Genomic DNA, 25,752 nt, shown 5'->3' on the forward strand with positions numbered 1-25,752 from the left:
TTCAGGTCTCTGGTTTAATGCAGTTTAACCCAATGTGATGGCGCTGTGAGTGAGCCACTGGTGCTGGGGTCTGTATGGGTGAGCCAGCCCAGCACCCATTTTATCCAGCTAACTGGATGAGTGGTGGGGCTGGGGGATGTCTCACCCCTTCGGGTGCCACCTTGGCCAAGCTGAGGCTGCTGGTTAGCATCTTCACACCTACACCTGGGGGTTGTGTGGAGCTACCCTTTATATGGGTGCCTCTGGGTTGGAGCTGGAGGCAGGGTGGCCCGGTAGGGCTCTGGTGTTGGAAAAGCCGAATGTGGTCACGCCATGAAAGGCATTTTGGCAGAGCATTGGAGGAGGTAGGGGTGGTGCAGCCTGGGGAGCAGGCAGGGGGCAGGTTGGAAGGATGACCTTTGGTGGCTGTCCTCAGCCCTCGCTGTCACTCCCCTGAGGCACAGAGATGGGGTGGTGTGGCAGGAGGGAGCCTCAGCCGTCTCACGTGGGTAGGAGTGGAGAGCATGTCAGGGCTCATTTTTCAGCCCCAAGGATGAGGAGGAGGAGAGAGACCCCATGTCCTCTGCCACCCAAGCCCAAGCAGAGACTGTTGGCAAAGCCACGGACAGGCTTCAGGGAAGAACCTTCTGCTCCTTCCTCCCCTTGAGCGGGAGTTCTGGTTTTTTGCTTTTCTGATTTTGTTTCTACATAATTTTTTGCTCTCCAAAGAGATACCAATGTGAGAGAATCCTTTACCCCAGCCCCATGAGGTCAGATGGGCCATGTCTTTCCTTCTCACAACCCACTGACGGGGTTGGTTTTGCCACCGAGTAGTTTTGTGATTGGCTATGCCAGTCCACATCTCCGTTATCATCACCCGTAGTCCTGCAAAACCAAGGTTCAGGGTTTCTCAACCTCACCCCTCTCTCTCCAGCCCCATTGTTGGTGGCTGGGGGAGCTCAGTGCCTGGCTTCTCACAGCATCTGGCTGCTGCTGTGACAGCACGGCGCTCGCCGGCAGTTTTGCCTTTATTGTTCTTTATTTCACGCCAAGAGGAGACGAGCTGAAATTGCTCAGGCATCTGGGAGCAAAGAGGTGCTCAGCTGAGGAGCTCTTGTAGCCAGTGCTTACCCTGGGAGCTGAAGCTGATGTTGGGCAATTGGAGGGGCTCTGCTGGCCTCGCAGATATCTCCTTATTGGGTCTGAGCCATGGGTGGGGATTCAGCTTGGAAGGGTGGGGTAGGGGGATAGTAAGTCAAGACCCTGTTGCCAATCCACAAAATCAGTGTTTCCTTCTCCTGCTAGCCCCTTTTCCCCCATCATGGAGTGGGAGCTGGGGACACTGTCCCCAGAGCAGCTGTCCATGTCCCAGCAGCACTGAAGGCTTCTCGAGCCATCAGTGTCCAAGTGCTTCTCTCAACCTGGTTTTCTGGGCTTGGTTCTGGGAATCAGAGGATCCTGTCATGCCCACGAGGTGCTCATGGGGTTGGAGTAGAGGGCAATGAGGTGGCCTTCATCTGGCCTCAAAATCTCTCCCTTATCCCCCTGACTCCTCTCACTGCCCTGTCCTCACAGCACAGCATGGGGACAGCAGGAGCAGCCAGACAGTGCTGTGCCAGCAGCAAGCTAATTGGGATTATTACCTGCTTGCCCTTACTTGTCAGGGCTCCTGCCTGACTCAGGCTTTAATTATTATCATTATTTACTTCTTACCTGATGTGCTAAGAGCACAGAGCAAGGCTCTCTGGGAGCTGCTCCTGTGAAGCACAAGGGCCTCTGCAGGACACGTGGTGCTGGGGTCCAGCTGGGGCAGTGGGAGGAGGGACAGAAGGTCAAAAGATTCGCAGTCCTCCTCAGATACATGTATAGCTCCTCCAGTCCCATCCAGAAAAACAGTGGCTGGGACTTCTTCATGCTTTACATGAGTCCTAGGGCTTCACCTGCCCTGGCTCCATCTGTGATCGGAGAGCAAAGAAATTGGCTTCTGCCTTTCTCAGCATGTTTGTTGGGACTCTCTCATGCCCTCTGCTTGACAGACGAGAGAAATGTATCTCTCCCTCGAGAGCCAGAACACACTTGGCTCTGGTTCTGCCCTGAAAAGCCCTAGTCATTGAGGCATCTCCTTTCTTAGCAGCATTGCCCCTGTACTGTCCTTGACGCTATCGAATGACCTTCCGATCCTGGGGTTTCTTTTGCTTTTCTTGCCATCCCAGGCATGCAATGAGTTCACCACCCACGTGATGAACCTGCTGCGTGAGCAGAGCCGGACCCGACCTATCTCACCAAAGGAGATAGAGCGGATGGTGAGCATCATCCACCGCAAGTTCAGCTCCATCCAGATGCAGTTGAAGCAAAGCACGTGTGAAGCTGTCATGATCTTGCGCTCCCGATTTCTGGATGCACGGTGAGTTCACCACACCAGACCTTTCTCCCCACCCACCATGCAGTATTGTTCAGGCCTCGGAGAGGTGTTTTGAGGTTCTGAAGTGAATTTAGCTCCATCTGAAGGGCCATGTCTCTTGGTCTTGAGCCACAGAGGCTCTTTACCTTCCTTATCCTTTATTTGTCTGTGGCTCAGCCGGGGCAACGACAGCAATTCAGGACATCCAGCCTCTGTCTCAGGAAGGCTCCCAGCTGTACCTTGAGAATTGTACATCCTTGTTTTGCCGTGGCAGAAGGACACATATTCCATATGCCACATCTGTGGCATATTCCAACAAACCTTTGTGGTGAAAATCTGGACTTTAGTTAGGGATGAGATCTAATCCTCCAGCCCATCCTGTCCACTGTAGGTTCCTATTGTTTTCCTTCTGTTTTCATTGTGCCAGATATTCGGTTTGCTTTAGAATTATTTCACTGCCCAAGCGGGTTACATGCAGGCTGTGGCTTGGGCTGCAGCTTGGGATGGGGAGGAGAGGCAGCTACATGCGGGTACGAGGAAAGAGGTAGCAGACAGATAATACCCAGCTGTAAATGGAACGGACTTCCCCAAGGATCTATCCAGCACTGCCTTCCCCGCACGGAGCTTTGCAGAGAAGCAGTGATGTCTTTGGCCAGGGCAGCCAGATGTCAGGAGTCACCTTCCCAGGTGGAGGAGCTGGCTGCCAATTTTAATACCCTTCTATGAGTTGGAGGATACAGTGATAATTTGAGATGGAGACTTACTTGCTTTGGAAGATGCTGAGAGAGAGGAGTCATCAGCAAGGTGCAGATGAGAAGCTTCCTGGCCATGAATCTGTTGCACTCCGTGCTCCCAGGAGCAGGGGAAGGAGGGAGGGAAGTGGGGAAAGTCAGAGTATCTAAAATTACGTTCCTGTTTCTGGATCCCTGGCACTGATTTTGTTTTCCTTCTATTTTCCCCTCTTTCCTCATGCTAAGGCGGAAGAGACGAAACTTCAACAAGCAGGCTACGGAAATCCTGAATGAGTATTTCTATTCCCATCTCAGCAACCCTTACCCCAGTGAGGAAGCCAAAGAAGAGCTAGCCAAGAAATGCGGCATCACAGTCTCACAGGTGAGAGAGCTCAGAAATACAGCAAAGATGGCTACTGCGAACGGGAAATCTTAGTGTGGTGAAGGGCACTCCAAACTTCAGTCAAGTCAGTCATGTCCCAGTGTTGAGCATTTAATTAGTAAATGAGTTTAGCACAAGTTAGTGTAAGTAGATGGGAGAGCAGATGGCAGACTTGCAGATTGAAGCCATGGATGGAAAAGGAAAGTTTGGGAGAGGATTTAGAAGGGATGAAAACTTCATGGAGTGATGGTTGCGTGTGCAGCCAAGGTGTTAATGGCACAGAAATGATGTGGCCTGACCCATCATTTCAGAGGCAAAGTCTTCTCAAGGAATTTGTACTGAGCTGGCTTGCAGCAAGAGCTCATTTGAGCTGAAAGTCCATTCTTCAAGCCAGGGGATTCGAAGGCAGCAGGAAGAGTTGTGCAGATTTTGCTCGATAAGGTAGAATGGACAGGGTCATGGTGGGAAGGGTTTGGGTCAGACAGGCTAATGGTTATAGTTTGTTCCCAAGGACGGTGGGCTTTCTCAGGGTCATTTCTGTCTGTCATTACTCTTGTGCTGCAGAACGTGACATTTCCCTGACTTGCTTATCCCTCAAAGAAAGGTGGTCAATAAAGACAAATTGAATTATTTCCATACATTCAAGGCAGCCACGTAGAGTTCCTGGAGTCTGTAGCTTTGACCTGGGAGCTGCTGGGATTTGTGAGGAGTGCAGTCAGTCCTTGAAGTGTTCAGCCGTACATTGCTCAGGCCTGCCCTTCTTTATTTCCTCTCTTTTGGGAGCAAGCTGCGTGATTGAAAGCCAATCTATATAGCCTCTGGTAGTCTTTGTCCTCATGTGAGCTTAGCGATCTCTCTAGGCTCTCATTGCATTCCCCATCTTGGGCTGCTTCCCGGCCCCAGGCACATGCCTGTTCGCCACTTGAGTAAACTGAAGACAGCAGCAGTAGCATCTGGTGTCCTTGTGAGAGCGTGTCTGCCTTCAGCAGGAGCAACAGCATCCGAGGGTAGGTGTCATCATCATCGCGTTGAATGTCTGCTGAGTGACTCCAGTTGCATCCCCTGGGTCAGAAGACCCAAACATTGATTCTGCCCAGAGTTACCTATGAGAGACAGCACATATTGGCTTAAGTAAAACTACAGCTGTCCTGATGCTTCCCCTCTCACTTCTAATTCAGCCGTTCACACTTGCAACTTTTCCCTTGCAAAGGGAAAATGCCCAGGAGAAATGCTGTACTTAGGATATTTTTTGACCATGCTGTATCAAGGCTGCCTTGTGCCTGTCTCCAAGATCTCCCTCTCTTCTTCGTCCAAAGAAGGTAGAAACAAACACACATCCAGGTCTCTGTTTTTGCTGAGGCTAAGTAGGAGCATGGGACAGCATGAATCTGTGCAAGTCATGAGCAGAGTTGATCTGAACTTCAGGGCTGACTGGGGTGAGTAGGTTCTTCGCTTCACAAGTTTTAAGATGAAGATCAATTGCAGTGGCCCTTTATCCTGACTTCTTTCCCTGTGGTGCTCAGAGTTCTCCCACTGGCTCCAGCATTTGAAGCCAGAAGAGCTGTTGTAGAGAGGTGGCCGAGTGGGAAGATGACAAAGGAGCACATAGTCGTTAATGAGAAAGCTGAAGCAAGAAGTGGAATGGAGCTCCTCGCAAACAGCACCTGCTCATGGTGCCGTTGAAATGTTTGCTCCCAGATCTGGGTTGGGTGCTGATCTGAGTCACTACCTTTTGCCTCCCAGGAGTCTCTGCAGGTTATATTTTTCCTGCTCTGCAGCAGTGCAGGATTGGATACTTGCCGTTCAGTAGCAGGTAAATTGGTGGATGAAGCCACTTCTGTGTAGAAGCTGCTGAATGCTCTAGGAGCACTGCAAGTAAAAAGCATCATAGGAATAAAACCATACAGGTTTCAGTTATCAACACCCAAACCAAAACAATTTCACTAAGATGAGGAAAAAAATCATGAGCTTCCCAGAATGAACATCTGGTATTGTCTTCTGTGTCTTGGTGCTTAGACAGTCCATTTGGAAGGGGGAGCACTTGTATACTTGCACACTAGCAGGCAAAGGGAGAATGTCCTTGGAGTCCCACGAAAGAGGTTGATCTGCTAGCTCAAGATTGCAGCTCTAAGCAATCCTAAGAGTGTTGGAGTTCTTCTGTGAGAGTTGCAGCATCCTCTGGCATTTGCCCATTCTCTTCATCCTGCTGAGCTTTCTCAAACAAGGTCAGTAATGGCTGGAAGTTGTCTTCTGCTTAAAGACCACGTAGGAAGACATTCCTCTGATTCTCTGTGTTCAGTGTTGTCAAAGAAGAAGCTGAGAGCTCCTTCCCAAACTGTAGGTTGAATATTTCCCGTGTCTTCTCTGGAATTTTCCAGTGCAACATAGTGCCCACAAGTGAACAGGATTATCATCAGCAGGATACTGAGTGGGATTTTGGGAATGCTGAGTTCATGGTGTTTCAGGAGGTACCCTGATATTTTCCCTGGGAAGCAGTTCTGGCAAGATACTACAGCCTGATTTCACAGACTTCAGAGTTATGCTGTTCACTGTGCGCAACCTCTGACATGCAAACTTTGGGGTGTTTATCAAGACACCTGGCAGGTTGTCCAAGCGACCTGTCTGTCAATCATTCATACTACTGATCCCTGGATATCGCCCTGATAGTCTGCAAGAATCACTGCTTGGGCGCCTCCTTGGGGCTTTCTGAGGTTCATGCATTGCACTGCTGCAGGCACAGGCAAACAGCTTTCACCAGGACTGGCATGAGAGGAGCTGCACTGCTTCATTCTGCCTTCAGATCTGGCTCATCATTTTCAGCCACCCCCACGACACCTGAAGAAGTTATCCTGCTGCTTTATTTTTTTTTGAATAAATCTGCTAGCCCCATTCAGCACAATTCTAGGCACATAGACACATCAGGCCATACTGGTCTCTGGGCAAACACAATGGAGTCGTCTCCTTCCCCTTTCCAAAGGACACACTACTTCCCTGGGACTAAATTTCGGTCTTGAGACAAGCCCTGTGTTCCCTTCCAGCCTTCCCCTGAATCACAGAATCAGAGAATGGTTTGGGTTGGAAGGGACCTCAAAGATCATCTAGTTCCAACCTCCCTGCCATGGCAGGGACACCTTCCACAAGACCAGGTTGCTCAAGGCTCCATCCAACCTGGCCTTGAACACTTCCAGGGATGGAGCATCCACAGCTTCCTTAGGCAACCTGTTCCAGTGTCTCACCACCCTCAGGGTGAAGAACTTCTTCCTTACACCTTTAAGGTTTAAACCTGCCCTCTCCCAGTTTCCAACCATTACCCCTCGTCCTATCACTGCAGACCCTTGTAAAAAGTCCTTCACCAGCCTTCTTGTAGGCCCCCTTCAGGTACTGGAAGGCCACTATAAGGTCTCCCTGGAGCCTTCTCTTTTCCAGGCTTTAACAAGCCCAAGTCTCTCAGCGTGTCCTGGTAGGAAAGGTGTTCCAACTCTTTGAGCATCTTGGTAGCCCTCCTCTGGACTCACTCTAACAGCTCCATGTCTTTCTTGTGCTGGGGGCTCCAGAGCTGGACGCAGTATTCCAAGTGGGATCTCATGAGGGCAGAGTAGAGGGGCAGAATCACCTCCCTCGACCTGCTGGCCACACATCTTTTGATGAAGCCCAAGATATGGTTGGCTTTCTGGGCTGCAAGCGCACACTGTTGGCTCATGTTCATCCTATCATCCACCAGCACGCCCAAGTCCTCCTCCTCAGATTGCTCTCAATCCACTCATTGCCCAGCCTGTATCTGTGCTTGGGATTTCCTCGACTCAGGTGCAGGACCTTACGCTTGGCCTTGTTAAACTCCAGGAGGTTGACCTGGGCCCACCTTTCAAGACTGTCAAGGTCCTTCTGGATGGCCTCCCTTCCCTCCAGTGTGTCAACCTCACCACACAACTTGGTGTCATTGGCAAACTTACTGAGGGTGCGCTTGATGCCACTGTCCACGTCACTGACAAAGATGTTAAATAGCACCGGTCCCAGTACCAATCCCTATGGAACAGCACTTGTCGCTGGTCTCCACTCAGACATCAAGCCATTGATCGCAACTCTTTGAGTGCGACCTTCCAGCCAATTTCTTATCCACTGAGTGGTCCACCCGTCAAATCCATGTCTTTCCAATTTGGAGACCAGGATGTTGTGCGGGACCGTGTCGAAGGCTTTGCACAAGTCCATATAGATGACATTAATTGCTCTTCCCTTGTCAATTGATGCTGTAACTCCATCATAAAAGGAAGCTCCTGGTTTATGTAGTGGCTTGTGCTAAACCATGCAAAGCTGAGTTCAGCTGGATGAAGAGCATCCGCTTCTGGCATTCTGCATTGATTTCACTCAGATGGATCAAAAGCAGAGCTTCAGTGATATCAAGGCAATTCTGGGTGTCGGCCAGGCCCAAGTAAATTCGTTGGGTGTTCTTCCTGAAAACCACACTGACTTCTCCAAAGGGAGGAGAAGAGGCATCTGGAAATCAGGGCATCTGTCCCTGTCAAAGGGATGTGGAGGAGGGTGCAAATAAAAAATTCCAAAATGACACATACCTGTTTTCAAATTTTAAAATTTGAGGGTCATTTGACTTTCTCAGGTTTTTTTAAACACATCAGATATTTTCGTGGGGTGGGTCTAGCGGTTCCTGTGGAGCATCACCTTAGTGGGCATCCCATCCATAGAGGAATGAGATATATCCATATAAACCCAGCACTCTCAAAGGGGTCCCACCACCTTTCCTGGGCTTGGTGTGGCACATGCAGGTAGAAGGTGCTTCCTTCCATGACTAGGAAAACGGGGCAAGGGGGATAGAACGTGCACCACTTAACCTGAACTAATCCACCTTCCTCACCCAGCCACAGTTGCCAGAGCCGAAACGTTAACGTCTTTGTCTTCTCTTAAACTTACTCTAGGTATCAAACTGGTTTGGAAATAAGAGAATCCGGTACAAGAAGAACATAGGTAAATTTCAAGAGGAAGCCAATATTTATGCTGCCAAAACGGCTGTCACGGCTACCAATGTGTCAGCCCATGGAAGCCAGGCTAACTCACCCTCAACTCCCAATTCAGCTGGTTAGTTTTTGTTTTTTTTTTATTTTGGGTCATTAGTGTTCGTTTTTTTGTTCGTTTCACCCCCTCCCTCTAATCTCTCTCTTGTTTTCTCCTTTTGGTTATTTCAATTTTTATTTTCTGGTTTTGGTTGGCTCGCTTATGTGGTCTTAAAAAAAAAAAAAAAGAGCGAAAGTGGGTTTGGTTTTTGAGGTTGTTTTGTGGGGAGTACCTTATTTTCTTTGGGTTTTCTTCCCTCTTTTTTCTTTCCTCTTTTTTTTTTATCTTCCCCTTTCCTGTTCTGTTTTTCATTGGAAAAACAATGTGATCAGACCTTGTGACTGATGGTGCCGCATTGGGGGTTATATGCATGGATGGTAAACACAAAACCAGAAAAATGGTCCAAAAAAAGTTGCTGGGATTGCTTGCCCTTTGAGGGGAGAAAAAAAGGAATTGAAAAGTTGTTGCATAATGATTTTATTTGATTGGGGCTGAAAGCATGAGTGGCACTAGTGGTTAAAACCCAGCATTTCTGGGATGTCCTAACTCATGCCATTTTGAGGCTTGTTTTGGGTAGATTTGTATCCTTTGATTTTCTTTCTGTTATGGTTACCTTTTGATTGCTTACATGACAGCATCTGGATCACCTGCAAGAGTGTGCTCTGTGTGAATTTTATTTTCCCTTTGTGTCAGCACGATCCAAGGAAATCCATGGGTCGTTCCCTTCCCTTTCCCCCTTTCCTGCCCGTTTCCTGTGGTTTCCATTTGTTTGTTTTGAGGGTCAAAGGCACAGAGCACTTTGCCCAAATTTCAACTCCTCCGCTAGAGAACGATGCTTAGTTCATGCGTGGTGCCTGCCACGAGGATGTCTGACCCAAAAATGATCCTGGGCTGTGGTCAGCTGGTTCTGCTCCACTCCCAAGAGCAATGGAAAATTGTGGTTTGTTTAAAAGGGGAAAAAAAGTGAACTTCATGGGTGCCATGTACTTCATTATCCATGCAAATATCTGTGTGCCTGTTTTCTTTTTAGGGGTGGGAGGGAGAGTGGAAGGTGCCACTCTTGTGCCTTTGAGTTCAGTGTCTGCTCATGGTACCCTTTCACTGGGGTGATGCTTGCTGTTATCAGGTAGGCTACTAAGAGGAAGAAAATGATGGCGGAGCAAAGAGGATGGTGAGCAGCAGGAGAAGCTGAATGTTAAGTAGACCACCAGTGGTACACCGTGCAAATGCTGGTGGCTACCAGGACATGCTTCTATAGTGAGCACAACCATGCCTGTGACAGGTATCAGAGGAATCACAGCCCAGAAGCACCCCCAGATCTGGAGGTTTTGAGTGGAAAGTGGAGAGCCAGGGATCAAACAAAGGGAGAAACCAGTGGCATGGGTCTCTGGCTGATCTTCCAAACCAGCACCCCAGCAGGAAGGCAAAGGCAGTCAGATACCCATGAGCTAATGTGATAAGCAGTGGTTGATCACTCTGGGGAGCTTGTCTACACCTTGCACAGACTCATGTGGATGGCTTGCACAGAAGCAAGTGGTAGAAGGCTTGTTCAGTTGGGCAGTGGAGAGAAGTCCCTACACACAACCACTTAATTTCCAGGGGACTGCCCCCCAGAGCCACCTAGAGCAGAGATGTTGCAGCTTTTGGTTGCAGGTCAGAAATACGGCTGGGATGCATCTCTCCCACCTCCTCCTCACCCAGGGCTGCCTGTGAGCAAGCTGTGCTGCCTGCTCTGGCCCAGCTGAGGTGCTCAGAGGGCTCGGGTGGTTGCAGCAGTTTTGCTGGGACAGGTGGTTTGCAGGAATTTTGTTTGATTCTTTACTGTTTGGTTTGTTTGTCTTTTTTTCCCCCCTTTTCCTTCCATTGTTTGAACTGCTGAAGATTTAGCTGCAGTTTTAAAAATGTCATCCTTTCCAAACAGCTCACTCAAAATACCTGGTCAGGTAGGGCCTCTTGACATTAACACCTCGCTGTAGAAAAGGCTGGAGGGTAAAGAGCAGAATTGCATGTGTTGAGGGAGATGCCTACTTCCTGTGATGCTGTCCTGCCGTCCACATCAGCTTGGACCAAAGAGACACAGCTTTCCTTCTTTTCCTCTTTCTTCAAGCGGAGTCAGATCCAAAGGTCTGGAATAGCAAGGGAAGAACTTGAAATTGCTTAAATGGGTTTGGATCTGGCCTGCATGTAGTGGAATAGGCATTTCCCCAGCGCCTGCCCAGTTAAATAGTGTTCCGGTGCAAGGCTGTTTCTTCACCTTCCCCACAGGCAGTAACACGGCTGTTTCGAAGATAAATTGGCTGGTACCATGCAGTAAACAGCTAAGATAATCCCTTGATAACACTATGCTTTCAAGGAAGGACAAACAGTCTTGTTATTAACGGGTAAGACTTGAGCTCCTGGGTCCTCTTTCTGGCTCTCTTGTCTGCACTCCAGAAACAACGTGCCTAATGTGGCAGCAGTGCTAAAGCAGCACATCAATGCGAGGGGAACTTGGGGGCCATGGAGATCCTTTTTCTGCTAGAAGCAAAGTGTTTCTAACCTGGCCCGGATCCCATCACCTTCCCTGTATGCTGCAGCAGTGGCAGAGCAGCGGGGAGGCCCTGCTGTCAACACTGCCTTAGTCTCTGGGTCAGTTTGCAGATAGTGGGTTTGAATGTCCTTTTAAGTCCTCTCTTGAGAAGACAGCTGGAAGGGCCTCAGGATTTTATCTTGAACAGTGACATCCCAGTTTGAGCTCTCCCCAGATGAACCATGTGGACGTAACAGCTCAGTCAAGCATCCCTGTCACACTGTGGGGCAAAGGCACGTCCTGAGGCAAGAAGCACAACTGTACATGCTAGGTCTGAAATACCTGTCTGTGAAAGATTTGGAGGATGGTGTCAAAGGCCATGAGCCATCCACATGTGCTGAATTGCCCTGGGAAGAATGTGGAAGTGGATGAAATGATGAAGGATTAAGATGGATGATGCCCCTCCTTTTATACCATGGACTTCTTTCTGTTTTCAGATCATTAGCTGAGACTTTGTTGAGGAAGGACCCTGAACAAAGATAGGATTTGCTGGGAATTTGTAGGACCTTCTGGTTTGAATACATTGTAGGGCATGTGGAAAGAAAGAGAGTAGGCAGAGGACAGGTCATGAGAAAGAAGCAACCAGCAATGTAGTCCCTGGAGTGCCATGATATTGGAAGAGAAGGTGGAACTGGATGCGATGGGACCTGGGACAGGAGCTAAATTCATTTCTGCTGTGGCTATGCAGGCCCATCTGTTCTCTGCATTGATGCCCATGTTACTGGAGATCAGTGAATGGCTACAGTCAGTCAAAGAGATTGGCCACACATTGACAAGGGCAAGGATTGCATCTGTCTAGCCATCTGGCATGTTCAAAGCAGGGTCCCCCATCCTCAGTCACCCAGGCCTGAATGTCAAACACCTTTTCATCCTGAATACACAGTTGGGCTTTATCAGCCAGATGTTCAAATAAGCTGAGATGTCTGGCTCATTTGGGCTAACAACTCCCCATCCTCACTTTGATTGCCTGGACAATCTCAGCACAAAAACCACATGGCAAATGAAAGCTATTTTATGTGGGCAGACCCTTTTGCCAACCAGAGTTCTCAAGGGCCACACACAGGTGATGACATCCAGTGAAGTCTTCCATGCAAAGCAGGCGAAATTGTCCTGAACTATTTTTTTTCGTGCTCACCCTTTTGTTTTGTAAAAATCTTCTTGAAAAGCTGCTGATGGAGGGGATCATGCTGTCTGGAAATGTACTTCATCAAGCACAGGCCTGATTGGTGTATCTTCTCTGCCTTCCTCCATTTGTGGCAATCACTTGTCCAGAACACAGTGCTGGAGAGGACCCTGCTTCAGCAGACAGGCTGTTTGGGTCATGGTCTCACTGTCTTGAGTATTGGTTGGCAAGTGAAAAAGAACAAATGTCCTGCTGGGTTACCCCTGGCTTTTAGACCTGCTGTCAAACTTGGTGACTTTGTCCAGCTGAGGAGCTACACAGTCCATAAAGTTCTTCCCTCATCTTTGGCCATGGTAGAAACATAAGGAAAAGTTACAGAGGGGGCATAAATTCTATGCTGTCAATGCGTGTATGTCATTGCCATTGATTCAGCTTGGACTCTGGTATACGTGATCAAAGTTGACTTCAGCAGTTCAGTGTGCTGGATCTCTGTCTCATTGGTGGTAGGTGGTATGAGGCAGTAGATGACGATAGCTTGATTTCAGCTCCAGTGAACACCAAGACAGTGTTTGTTTATTCGTGATGCCGTTGAATTGTCAGATACTTTAGAGAAAAGGACTTATTAGAGGTCCTGGAAAATTTGAGTTGGAAGTGAAGACTGTCAGAGTGTCAGAAAAGACATTAGAGACGCTGGAGAAGGAGCTCTCCGAAGAGCTGGAGAAGTGGTGCAGGAAATACCAGCAGTCAAGCTTGTGAAGATTTCTGAATTGGAGGCAAACTTGAAGAGGGTTTTACTCATCAGAAATGTTAGGGATGGAAGAGATCCCTTTGCAGGCATTGTTTTGATGTAGGCTTTCACCCAGTAGCAAGATCTGACTGCCGTAGCTTTTTTAAACATTTCCAGCACCCTTTCTGAAGCTGGTGATGACCTCATAGAAAATCAGCACTAAGGAATAGTGATAGTAGGTCTTGGGTTTGGTAAGATGTCTGGATGCTGAAGATGAACCATTGTCCATACTACTACAAGTCATGAAAATGTTGGTTTTGCTGGTTGGTTTTTTTGTGTGTCCACGCAAAATAGCATCAAGGGACTTCCATGCCAGAGCCCTTTCCTCCTGGATTCACAAGTTCAAAGATGGCTGTTACCTCTTAGTTTTTGAGGAGCCCCAGATCAAATTACGACCACTGAAGACCTTTGGTGTGTTCACAATGGAGCCTTTCAGAGGGGCAGATCAGATTTATGATAGAGCCTCCTCTAGTGGAAGAATTTGACTTGTATTCCTGGATCTTGGCTCCATGGAGGATACTAGAGTCTTAATTTTCAGGGCTCTTCACATTCCTACCCCCTCTCCCACTCCAATGCATCACCCCTCTTAGTCGTGTCTCTGAGACTTTGGGCTACTGTAATTTTTGTACACAGTACGTAGACAGTGGAGTGCTGAAGCAGCAGAGCAGCAGTGCAAAGGGCTCTCTGCAATTACGGCTCTGATACAATACAAAACATGTGGGGCCATTGGTATGCGCATATTTATCTTTGAATCCGCATCAGCAGCAAGACATATTTACCGTTTTGATATGCACATATATTGTAAAAATACCCTGTGCCAATAGCAGTGTATATCTCGTAAGTGACATCTCCAGCGCTCCTCATGATTTCCAAGACACCGGCGCTCTTCAGAACTGGAGTTTGTGGCTGTTCGTTTATTTTTATTTTCTCCCTCACAGTCTCAATTTTATGGGCAGGTTTGTTAAGTTTCAATAAAATATCGGTTAAGTTTATGGCACTTTTATTTGTTATTATTGTTATAATTTTCTTTTGGTAGGGGAAGGTGGGATGAAATGTTGCTCTGCGGGGGGCAGAGTGGTAGCGGTGCCCTGTCAGCTGCTCAGGGATTCCTGACTCTTCTTCCCAGCTCTGCTGCTGATTATTTGTGTGATCTCAAAGGTTTCTGCTCACATTAAAAGAACAGGAGAATATTCTCTGCTTCTTGTGAGCGGTAGCTGCAAAGTCCTTTGGTTGTCAGCCACTGTGGGAGTACAAAGCCACGTTGCTGCCCTGTGCTTTTATGCCAGTAGTCAAAGCGATCATTCAGAAAACCTGGTAGGAAGCATCTGTGTGTATGTGAAAAGTGCCCATCTTCATGCTTTAAGTTGAGCACTGTCAGGGTGGGCTATCCTCAGTCTGCTAGCTCGTTTCCCTGGGTTTTTTGCCTTTAAAATAGCAAGTAACCTGAGAGGTTGGGAAGTGACAGGAGCCCTTTGCCAGCTGAGCAGAGGAGATGATGGTTACAGCTGCCTTCTGACTAGTCCCAGTTATTGTGCGCAGCGCTGTGGGATTGCTCTCTGGAATAGGTTGGGCAGGGTTGACAGTGAGTGCAGACAATGAGCTATTCCTGGCTCTGCTCTTTTCAGGCACCAGTGGGAGGGTCCCTGATCCAAGAATCACTGTGCTCAAGACGCGTCTTTCTCTTGACTGTCTTGGGCATCGTATCTAGCAGTGATGTTTCTGCTTTCCTTCAATTCTGAGAATTGCCATCACCTGACAAAAGAGCCAGTTGCAGAGAGAGCAGCAGAGAGTTTAGTGAACATGAAGTCTGCAGCATAGACCTCCCACCTGCTCCCTGACCTTTCTTGAAGGTGGTTTCCTTCAGAGGAGCCTTGCTGGTCCATCTCCAGGGCAGAGCTGGGATCTGTCCAGAGTGTTTCTTCCCTCTCCAGCAAAGTGGGGGTGGGAATTGCCAGGCGTTTCTCAGAGCATACGCATGAGCCATAGTTGGGCAATTCCACCAGGACTGTGGTTGCCAGTCTTCCAAGTTGGAAGTGGCAGTGGAGATGATGAGACTGTATTTGGGGTTGGAGCTGAGAGCGTAGCTGACCTGGGCCCCTGAAGTCTCTCCTTTCCAAGGCTAACGTCATGTATATAACCAAACCTTGCACGTTGAGCTGTCTCACACTTAACGCGCTGATCTGCACGATAAGTTCTGAAATAATCCCATAAAACCTTTTTATTTATTTTTAACCCCTTTCCCTCCTTCCCCGCCTTCCTGTTACGTGATGGTTTTGTTTCTCCCGTTTGGTAGTTAAGGAGTTGCTCAGATATCTTGAAGCTGGAAGCAGAAAACCTTGTTTCTGCAAAGGCGGGATTTTTTTTCTTCACATTTGTGGGTTTTTTTCCTCCTGATCCCACCCAGTTGTCTTCACTGTTATAATTTTTTAGCGTAACGTTGGCGACTGGTGCATGCAGTGGGGAATTTGCTTACAGAGCTCGTTCTTCTGGGGCAGCTGGCCCAGGAGGGCTGTGACACCCTTGCGTTCTCTCATGACCCATCACAATGAAAGACACTTGCCAATGTGATGAGTGCTGGGAGTCTAGCCCAGGTGCCTTCATGTTTTTGCGAGCCTTCACTCCTGGTGTGCTGTAGTTCCCACCAGCGATGGGTTCCTGATGTCCTGAAGGCAAACCCCACTCACCGCTCCCTTGCAGAGCTTCTCGTGGCTCCACAGGAGCTCCGTCTGTGGAACTGGATGGTGTCTGGATCTGCTCACCCTGCAGAGAACAGTGCAGTGTAGACTTACCCACCCTGATCTCAGCTTCTCAGAAATGGTATTAGCGTGGGCCTGGTTTCCCCTGCTGAAAAGGCTTCCACTCTCGATAGAGAGGCTTGTTTGGGTAATTCTGTTCTCCAGTGCAGTCTGCCGGGTGGCCACCTCCAACAACCAAGCTTTTCAAAGCTGACTGAAGGATTTTGATGCCCTGAAATGAAGGGAAGGGGCTGTCCAAGTCCTCCAGGCTGGGTTTTGTTTATCTCGGTCAAAAGCATGAAGAATCCTTCCTCCAGCTGAGGAGCTGTTGAAGAATGTTCTCGGCATTGAGCTGTAACAACATGTGGCTTTGAATAACCTCAAGAGTGCATCCTTTTTTTTGCTTGCTCTGTTCTTCATACTACTAACCTGACTGTGTTTTGTTTTTGTGGTTGCTTTGCATGTTGTTCCTTCCTCTTGGCTGAGAGTCATGGGGTGGATCTTTTTCCTTTCTGTGATTCAGGTGCCTCACTCTTTCCTTTCCAGGTTCTTCCAGTTCTTTTAACATGTCAAACTCTGGAGATTTGTTCATGAGCGTGCAGTCTCTCAATGGGGATTCTTACCAAGGGGCCCAGGTTGGAGCCAACGTGCAGTCACAGGTAGGGACCCATCCGATGTACTGCCAGTGAATGCATTAGTGTTGGAGGAGCCTTTGATTGTATTGGCACTTCTCCCTCCCGTCTGAAAAGAGCAAATCTCAACCAGCACAAACAAATCAACCAACACTTAAAAAAAGGCAAACCAAACCAAAAAAAACAACCAACCAACCAACCAAAAAAGTGACAGCAACAACCACCAAAAAAAAAATCAATCCAAAAGAAACCAAAACCAAACACCCAACCAAACCAACAACCATGGTCTTGAGGAGACTTGCCCACACTTTGTGAATGCATTTGGCTCTGGCTTGATAGTCATGCTAGGAGGAGAGGAGGTTTAGGAGAACAGGCATGAATTCAAATGAAAGGAGCTGAGGTTTAGGTTCTGCTTGTTTTATTCTTCCAAGGGAAGGGGCCAGATGTTTGGACTGGTGTCTCGTTTTACAAGGCTTCCACTTACTCCTTTGATGCCAAACCAGGTGTCTGCTGAAAGGCAAGAAATGTTCAAATATACAGCTAGATTTCTTTTTATTTTTTTTTTAAATTAAAAGCCACCATTAACCATCCCCCCACCTCCCCAAAGCACAGGCACTCACACCACCCATGTACACACCAGCAAGACAGAGCGAGGGAGCTTTGAGCAGCATTACTGAAACATCAACCCATGCTTTGGCCAAAAAGAAAGAATTTTAAATAGCCAGGAACTCAAATCTCCCACCTTCCATCTGATGTCCAGATGTGCCATGAGTCCACTCTCTGGCATTTAAGGCTCTGTACTGTGTTGAGAGACGACAGCCACTTTGACACTTCTGCGCTGGGCAAGGAGAGCTCTCTAAAGCCGAGGTTGCTCCCCTCGCAGTGCTGGACGCAGAGCAAGCATGCCATCCGTGAGCAACGAGATGTGCTCGCCACATGTACCACTGCTGGGGCTGGGCTGGGGGAGTGGAGGGAGAGGAACGGGGCGTCCAGAGGAGAGCTGCCAGTGCCTTTGCCATGGTAGGTATATTTCCTTTTTGGGCCCTCTGAAATGAAGGCGCTCGGCTGACTCTGCGGATCTCCTTCCACTGCCGTGAGCTTCCCAGTGCTTGGGGAATGAAGGGTGGAAGTGGGTAGGGGTAGGAATGTGGGTGCAATGGTGGAGCCAGCCACAGCGATGTGCTCCAGGAGGTCCTACCCCAAGCTTGGCATGCTGTTCTCCCACTCCACTCTTTTTGTTGCAAGACTTGGGACCAAGGAGAGTGTGACGAGGCCACTGGGGCAGGTGGGGGGTGGCGAAGGAAGCAGGAGTGGTCCTCTGGCTCTGCTCTCACCGTGAGACTAACTGCAGTTCTCTTTCCCCTCTCTTTAAGTATATACCGTTATTATTATTATTATTGTTATTATTATTATTATTATTAATGTTTGTTTTTATCATGCCAAAGATGAACTGAAGCAGCTTTGCCCGCTAACCTTTCATTCACTCTAATTCGTGTCTTTGTTGTCGTTGGTCTGTTTAGGTGGATACCCTTCGCCATGTTATCAGCCAGACAGGAGGATACAGTGACGGACTCGCAGCAAGTCAGATGTATAGTCCGCAGGGCATCAGTGTAAGAAAAAAAAATAGGCTGGGGTTCTTGTTTTATTTTTTTTTCATTTTTGTTCTCTCACTACCAATTATTTCAAAGCCATAGGGCTCAGAATGCCACTTAGTAGGACTTGTCTTTGCTTTTACGGTCACCTAGTTTATTGCTTCTGTATCGGTCACGCCAACGGCAGAGCTTTGCCCACAAAAAAAGTGGCGACCGGGCAGGCTTTGTGCAGGCAGCTGGCGTCTAGGACTGTCACAGCCGATCAGTGTTTGCCTGGCACCTGCGGCCACACGCGCTCGGCCGAGAGGAGCTGCTAAACAGGTGACACCTCGCGTAACCGCGGTGGGGAATGTCACCGCGAACGCCCTGGTCCAGAGATGGCTCCATGCGGAGGCCAATGGCACCATCCTGGAGCGACCATCTAAAAATAACCCATCCCTGGCTGGCATCTGAAAGCACGGCAGCAATGGGGTTGGCGGCAGTAACGATTGCAAATAAAAGGAGAGGAAAAAAAAACAAAGCCAACCAACATCAGCCCAAGAAAACCTCGCCCAACCGGACTGGGGGAGGATGCGAGGGGGAGGGCGGTCTCCCGAGCATCTTCTCCTTGTTCTTGGGTGTGCTGGCGGGTTCTGACTAGCATGAAAATTCGTAGCGACAAGCTATGTCGCACAGGGGGAAATCGATCAGACACACACAAGGAGAACCCAGTGTAGATTTGGGACAGCAATCCAACTTCATTTCTCAGATCAATCGTCCGCCATCTCAGTGGCGGTGACAGCAAGCTGGGAGAAGAGGGCAGCCTGGAAAAGGAGGCTGTGAGTGCCGAGTGGGTGGTGGCAGTGGTGTCCAGGGTGCAAAGAGGAGGGGGCGGCTGGCCCTGGACATGGCTGGCTGCTGTGGTCCCCATCGAGGAGGCTGAAGGGTGGGGTGGAGTGGTCTCAGGCTAGGCAGGAAGGTGGCAGTCCTTCAGGTGGGACAGTGGTCCTGCGGCCGAGCACCCCGATGTCCAGTCACATCATCCTCCTAGCCAAGGCTTGTGCCGTTTGTCACCTTGCATGTGACTGTCAGCCATCGGTGTGCAAGCGGCCACCACTGGTAGAGGGAAAGGGTGTAGGAAGAGGGGTGCAGCGGGATGGGGGGCTGCTCTCCCCTCTCCTGCGGGCGCCAGGGCTTAGCGGGCGGCTTGACGTCAGGAGGCAGAGGCAGGGAGGATTTGTGAAGTAATGTAATTGAACATGTGCAGATAATTATGTCTCATTACATAAGCCCGTTGCAAAAACGGCGCTTGGAAATGCCACATGAAAGAGCCTATCGTTCCGCATTAATTTCTCCGTGCGCTGAATTTATTCCCTTTCTGGCTTTTTAATACTTGGAGAGTAAATGAATCGCAGGCTGATCATGATAAGAGATGATACTTTTGTATAAATTAAAATACCCCCAAGGAAAGAGGCTGAGCTGATTACCGTTGCACTTGGCTTGGAAAATAACAGTGGGCTCAGTTAAGCCAAAATTTGGGGGGAGGATTGCTGCCAGGGATTACAAGGCAGGGAGGGGGCAATGGGGGAGAGGAGAAGAAAGAGGTAGTGGAAACTCAAAAGCCAAATAGGACAATAAGAGCTGGACTGGTGTTTCTGGCTGTGGTAATGGGAGAACCAGTGTTACCATGAGCAGCACTGGGAATTGGTGAGCTGAGTGGCAGGGGCTCCACAGTCTGCCCTGTGCTTCCCAAGGGATCCGACATGGTGGCATCTCATGCCTCCTCAGGCCGGTTTTCAGAGAGGGCAAGAGACCAAATTGGCCTGAACTGGATGTTGTTCAGAGAGGGGCAGGGTGGCTGATGGGCAAAGGGACTACCTGGGTTTGGGTGTGACTCCTCGTTTCCCCATAAAGCTGTGGTAGGCATGGGGAGCAAGGCAGGGAGTCCAGAGCTGAGCAGATAGTTTAGGAAGCGTCTTCTGGGTTGTCTCTGTCCCCAAATGTTTTGCCTCCCCCATATCCTGGGCAGCGTGGTCCTGCCTGTAGTTTTTATTGTCATTCAATGTCTTCCCATCTGTTTAGGTCCCTTGATGGACCCCAGTTTGTCCACCCCTGAAGTGTGGCTGCCCTCTGAGAAGCGTTGGTCCTGGGAAAGGTCCTGGGCAGGGTCCTGGGGAGCTGCTTAGTGCAGGCAGGGTGGCTGTCTCATAGCAGGCAGGGCTTCCCTGCCTCTCCCCTGAACCTTTTAATGCCAAGGAAGGGCAGCAGGATGCGGAGGAAAGCTGCTAGTGACAAAGAAAGCTGCTGTCCCCACGTCACCCGAGCATCCCTGTGAGCTGCTGGAAGGAGATGAGCCGAAACCTAGTCAAGAGCCCTGTCACAACGATGTCTGCACGGGGCTGAGGTTAAGTCATCCCTGGAGCCCATCAGGGCTGGGAAGTCAGCGGCAGGTTGCCCAGCTCCACCGCTGCAAACCTTGGCAGGGTAGACAACACTCGGGGTTTGCCTTCCTTGATGGAGGATGAATTTTTAAATGTGTGTAAGTCATGACAGCTGAGGACAGGGATCTACCCAGAGCCTCATTCCCTCCGTGGCTCTGCTGCTCGACGGCTGACAGACCACTCCGCAGGGCGAAAAGGGCTGGAGTCAGTTCTGCATCGTTAGCAGGATAATGGGCGATGTCCCATCCGTTGCGATCTCCATGACCTGCAGTGACGGCTGAGGCGGAGTGAAAACAGCCGCCTTCTCCGCAGGTGGAGACGGCATTGGGCAGCGCCAGTCCCAGCAAGGGACAGGGGTGCTCTTGGTGGTGGAGGGGTGGCAGAGGCAGGAGCTGTCTTCAGGATACTCAGCCTTGGGTAGCACTGAGAGGAAAGAAGGACACCCCCCACCTGAAAGGAGGGGGTGTTTGAGGCCTGATCCAGCCCTTTCTGCAAGCTTTGAGGTTGAGGGGTTTTGCACTATTAAGTGAGAGGTGTTAAGTGTCTGGTCCCTCTGGACAGTGCTTGTTTGTGGGGGTCCGTGTGTATACCCAGCCAGAGGTCCCCGAAGCTAGGGGTTTGAAAGCATTTAGATCTCCAGGTTCTGGTGGGTTCCAGTAGAAGCTGGATCTTTATTTATGGCCATAATCCTCTGGAGGGTCCCAACCCAAAACATCGCCCTTCCTGCTACTCCCCTGTGGCCCTAAATTCACAAAGTGTTTTAGGTCCCCCATCTGCTAATAAGGGACTATTTTTAAAGCTCTTCAGAGTGCATGGGTTTTGATTTAGAACTGCTGTTGTGCAGAGCTGTGCCTATTTACAGAGCAGTGTGTGTAACTATGATGGTGGTGGTCAGCAGCAGGGTGTGCCATTGAGTTTTGCATCTGCTCTTGTCGGTGAGGATCACCAGGTACTGGTACCTGAAGAAGGTGAGACCTCCTCACTTCTGCTGAGATGCTTTTCTCTAAGAATTGGAGCTTTGAGAAGAAAGTTGTTGCTCTGTTCCTCAGCAAGCTGTTTCACCATCACGGTCAAGCTACAGTTCATGATCATGATCACAAGCTGGGATATGGAAGTTGGTCTGGCACATCTTCAGCACCCGAGCTCCATCCGTCAGGAATGCCTTAGTGTGTCCTGAAGACTGCCACTGTGACCCTTGGAAGGTGATGGCCAGCGAAGGCTGGATTCCCTGGTGCGTAATAAGAGCTTCAGTGTGTATCATAAGGAGACCCTGATACAAGCTCTTAGAAGCTCGGTGGTCTGAAGCCTCTTTGAGGCTGCTTCCCACCTGTCAGACTTGCCGGTATCTGTGTGTTTGGAGGCTGACCAGACACCCTGCCCTGTTGATGGTGGGACAAGGAATTGGTCACAGAAGATGGGATGTAAAGACAGCCTCCCTGTGAAGCAGAAGGTGCCTTTAAAAATTGGCAGAAAGTCATAGGAGCCCACATAGGAGGCCCAGGCAGAGAGCCAGCCAGGCTTGCTGGAGTGACAAAAATGCTGGGAGACCTGTGGAAATGGGCACCAAAACCAGTTGCTTTGGCAATCCATCACCAGGGCTCCACCACTTGGACAGTCACCAGAAAGTGACATATCAAGAGATGTCCTGGAGACCATTGCTCTGTTTTTGGCGTCTGCCTCTCCTGAAGAAGTCACAGCTTTGTGTAGGGGCTCCCTGGGAGGTCTGCGAGGAGCAGCAGCCTCCTCAGAAGATTCCCTTGTCCTTGAGGGAGCTCCCAAGGGATTTACTACAATCAGTTCCCAAGAGATCTCCTTGCTTTGGAAAGAGGCAGGGCCAGCTGGATGCATGCTCTACGTGGCTTGGTCCATGCAGCAACAGGGTGATCTCCAGGAAAGAAGGTCTGAGTGTGGATGGTGCTTACGTGCCCTCTGCCCGGGGAAGGATCCAACCTCCTCATGGAGGGTTTGTCCATACTGAAGGATGGCATCGAGATGCTAAAGTCATGGCCAACCTTGGGGCCTCCTTTCCATCACTTGACCTGTAACTTAGGCTTCCCAGGCTGCAGAAGCAGGAGGGCGTGGGGTCTGTGGAGGGTGCCTCGATCCGGATCAGCTTCTCCCCAATATCCTCTTGTCCATCCCACTGGACATGACCAAGGTGGTCAGCAGCAGCACAAATTCCTGCAACACGTGAAGGCTGTTTCCCACCCTGGAGTGCCAGGGGGCTCCCTAGCATTTGGGGGGGCATAGTGCTAAACATCGAGGCATCACAGTCATTGTCTGCAAGATGCTCTCCGTCTTGCTCCTTCCAACCACAACTGGCACGCAAAAGCCTCACTAAAAATAGTTGAGCACAATAGGGCCGGAGCCCTGCTCCATGCGCCCCCCTCCTCTCTCCCCCTCCTGCTCGCCGTAATGACCCTGCAAACACTAAATGGCATCTGAGTGCATTAAGCAGCAAACTCTCCGGTGACATAGCAATTACGGCTCTGAAATAGATTTGGTGCGTCACGGAAGATAAGGGTTTTGAAAGTTTCTGTTGTGATTATAGCTTGTAACTCCAACAAATAACAGGCTTGGTAATAAGAGGCTGCCAGCACAGCTATTGTGGTTCTCTCTCACTGATGGCACGTAAATTGCTATTAATGTCCTAAGTGTACTTGAATATGCCAGTCTTGGGGCGGTGGAGTTGGCTCTGTGTCTCTCTTTACGTGGCCTGTCATTGTCGGGCTGATAATCTACAGTAATTGCTGCCTCTTGCAGCGGTCCAAGACATGTAAGGGTGGCTATTGCATCTCGGGGAGCGCAGGGACGGTGGGTCGGGGCTCAGCTGTGGATGGAAGCGGGTGGGGGCGGTGGGGATGGTGAGGGCTCTGCAGACGGGGGACATGCGGGACTGGTAATGTCCGTGCATAGTCTGGTTTCATGTTTGCACCCAAGGTGAGGTGGAGCAGAGTTTTCTAACCTGCTAGTAAGCTCAGGTTGCGATTCCTCTCTTCCTTGCTGTTGCCTGAATCTCTTTCGAGGGGTGCAAACACCTTGCTCCCATGTACGCATGGAAGAGCACACAAGCCCGTTGTGTGTGTGCACGCCTCTGTCTTTTTTGCTTTGTGCAGGTCTCACTGCGAGGTGGTTTGCTCCCATCTCAAGTTCCTCTCGGGCAGGCAGGAGCTGGTCAGCAGCGTGCACAACCCGCTGATAAGTCCCAGACGGCTGCTTGGCACCATGAGGATTTTCCTACCCTTACCCCACTTCGGGGTTCTGCAGGGTCCCAGCAAGTGGGGGCTGTTGGGGCCAGTGTTGGATGCCCTGTGCTGGAGGCAGTGGCGCAGGCAGCCAGAGAGAGGGAAGCATCCCGGGCATGTCTGAAGTGGGACGGTGACTGCTACTAACTCGAGCTCAGGCGAAGGATTAATTAGCTGAGTACTGAATCAATGTCAGAGTGAGCAGAGGAGGTTGGGTGTGACATCTGCTCCTCTCCAAAGGGAATGGCAGCTGCAGAGGAGCAGCTTCTGTGCACTGCTGGCTCCTGCCTGTGGCAGCCTGGGCCCTCTGGTAACTCTGCTCTCAGGAGGCTGGAGAATTTGGCTCTGTGTCTCTTTTTAGGAGAAGAAACAAGTTGTCTGCTATGCTTTGCTGTACAAAACCCTGGATGGGATATGGTAGTGGCACCTCTGTTGCACTGTGGCTTGGGGTCCCTCGAGGAGGAGTGATAGGGAGTGTGAAGGACCAGCCCCAGGGCAGCAGAAATTTGTTTGTGGTTTCACTGCAAAGTGAGGAGGGGGAGGCTCTTGTGTTGGGGCTAGAGAGGTGGCCCAGTTTGCTGAATGTGGCGTTCACAGTGGCAAGGGAAGTCATGTGGTCAGCGTGTCTTCCCTGTGACAAGGCCTGGTGCTGATGGCTTCCCCCCCACACAGGGACCACTCAGGAGGAGGGGTGCCCAGAAAGGCAGCAAGAAGGGACATGGAGCAGTGCTGGAGGACATGGCATGGCTCAGAGGTCCCTTGGGACACATCACTTGTTCGACATGTTCATAGCACCTGGGTCCAGATAATATCCTAGGGTGGGATTTCTGGAGTGAGGTGTTTGCTATTTTCTCCTTCCATATGGGGAAGGGTCCTATTTGGGGTTAAAAAATCCCAAACAACCAGGGTTCAGGGTTTCTGCAGAAGTATGTGTTTTTTAAGGGACAGAATTTCCATGAGCACTTGCAATTTATCAAAAACTCTGTTTTCAACAGAATTGTTTCTGGCCCTACCACACCAATGGAGCTCTACTGTCTGCAGTGGGATGGGGGAGCCAGAGGGGCCGTCTTTGCCTCCTACATCAGCTCCTGCCAAGGGAGAAGCAAGAGGGTCCAAGGTGGACCGGTGGCTTGGGTAGGGCCGGGTGTGCCATTGGGTGACTGACATCTCCGTGTCTCCCTTCCCGCAGGCTAATGGAGGTTGGCAAGACGCTACTACCCCGTCATCGGTGACCTCCCCCACAGAAGGCCCTGGCAGCGTTCACTCTGATACCTCCAACTGATCTCCCAGCAAATTGCATCCCTGGCTGAGCCGGCCCCGGCGGGGGCAGGAGGGGAGGGGGCCTCTCCTAACACCGCAGCAGTCAGACTGGAGGTGAACCCAATCAGCACACACAAGAAGACTCCTTCTCTTCTCTTCTCTTCGTCGGGATGCTTTTTTCAGCCAATCTGGACACTTCTTTATACTCTCTTCCCTTTCTTTTCTGGGTAGAAGCCGCTGTCCCCCTCCCTGCCACCGCCACAACACCATTCCCTTCCCCTCGCCCCTTCCCACCGAAGGATATGTCAACAGGCAGAAGGATTTTAAGGAGGAAAAGCAAAAATCAACCGCCGCCACGCAAAAAAACCCCAAGGCAGTGTATGGCCTCGTGCTGGGCATCTTTCTGAGGAGCCACAAATGTACCTCAGTCACGTCTCGCTCCTTTACTAGCAGGCAGCCCCCCTCACCCCTCCCTGTCTCTCACGCTACCTCTCCATAGGGAAACGCCACCACAGCCCCGCTGCTGCCTTGTCTCCTCCGGCCCTGGCCGCAGCCAGCGCATCGCCTCCCCACGCCCAGCCCTGCCTCGGTGAGCTGTCCCTCAGGCACTGCCGGTGACAGGGCAGGTGGATGCAGCCCCCCCTGTGCACGTAGGAGAAGGAGCCAGCATGCTCCCCTTCGCTTCCAAAAGGTACCGGCCCATTCCCAGCCCCAGGGAAACTGATGGCACTTCCCGGTCCCTGCCCTGCTCCGCCGCACATCCCACTGGCTGCCGTGAGCTGGATGATCCATGAAACCCTGCTGTCCTTCCCGCCCGCTGTTGGGAGGGGAG

The 25,752-nt window shown here is 50.3% G+C and overlaps 1 protein-coding gene across 4 annotated transcripts in view; it reads left to right on the top strand.

The window, feature by feature from the left end:
• The window catches only part of PBX1 (PBX homeobox 1), a 131,295-nt gene extending 105,806 nt beyond the window's left edge, over positions 1–25,489 (top strand). Inside the window, exons 4-10 of one of the 4 annotated variants that reach the window (XM_086462447.1) lie at positions 2,193–2,383; positions 3,358–3,493; positions 8,422–8,514; positions 8,551–8,581; positions 16,318–16,430; positions 17,924–18,013; positions 24,850–25,489. In XM_086462447.1, the coding sequence (XP_086318573.1) occupies positions 2,193–2,383; positions 3,358–3,493; positions 8,422–8,514; positions 8,551–8,581; positions 16,318–16,430; positions 17,924–18,013; positions 24,850–24,942 (747 nt within the window). In that variant the 3' untranslated portion in view covers positions 24,943–25,489. Of the gene's footprint in view, positions 1–2,192; positions 2,384–3,357; positions 3,494–8,421; positions 8,582–16,317; positions 16,431–17,923; positions 18,014–24,849 lie in introns of those variants that run through there. The other 3 variants (XM_086462445.1, XM_086462446.1, XM_086462448.1) reach the window with 3 other exon arrangements.
• The last annotated feature ends 263 nt before the right edge of the window (positions 25,490–25,752 follow it).

Source organism: Leptosomus discolor, chromosome 3, assembly GCF_034619465.1.
Source record: "Leptosomus discolor isolate bLepDis1 chromosome 3, bLepDis1.hap2, whole genome shotgun sequence".
Lineage (NCBI taxonomy): Eukaryota > Metazoa > Chordata > Aves > Leptosomiformes > Leptosomidae > Leptosomus > Leptosomus discolor.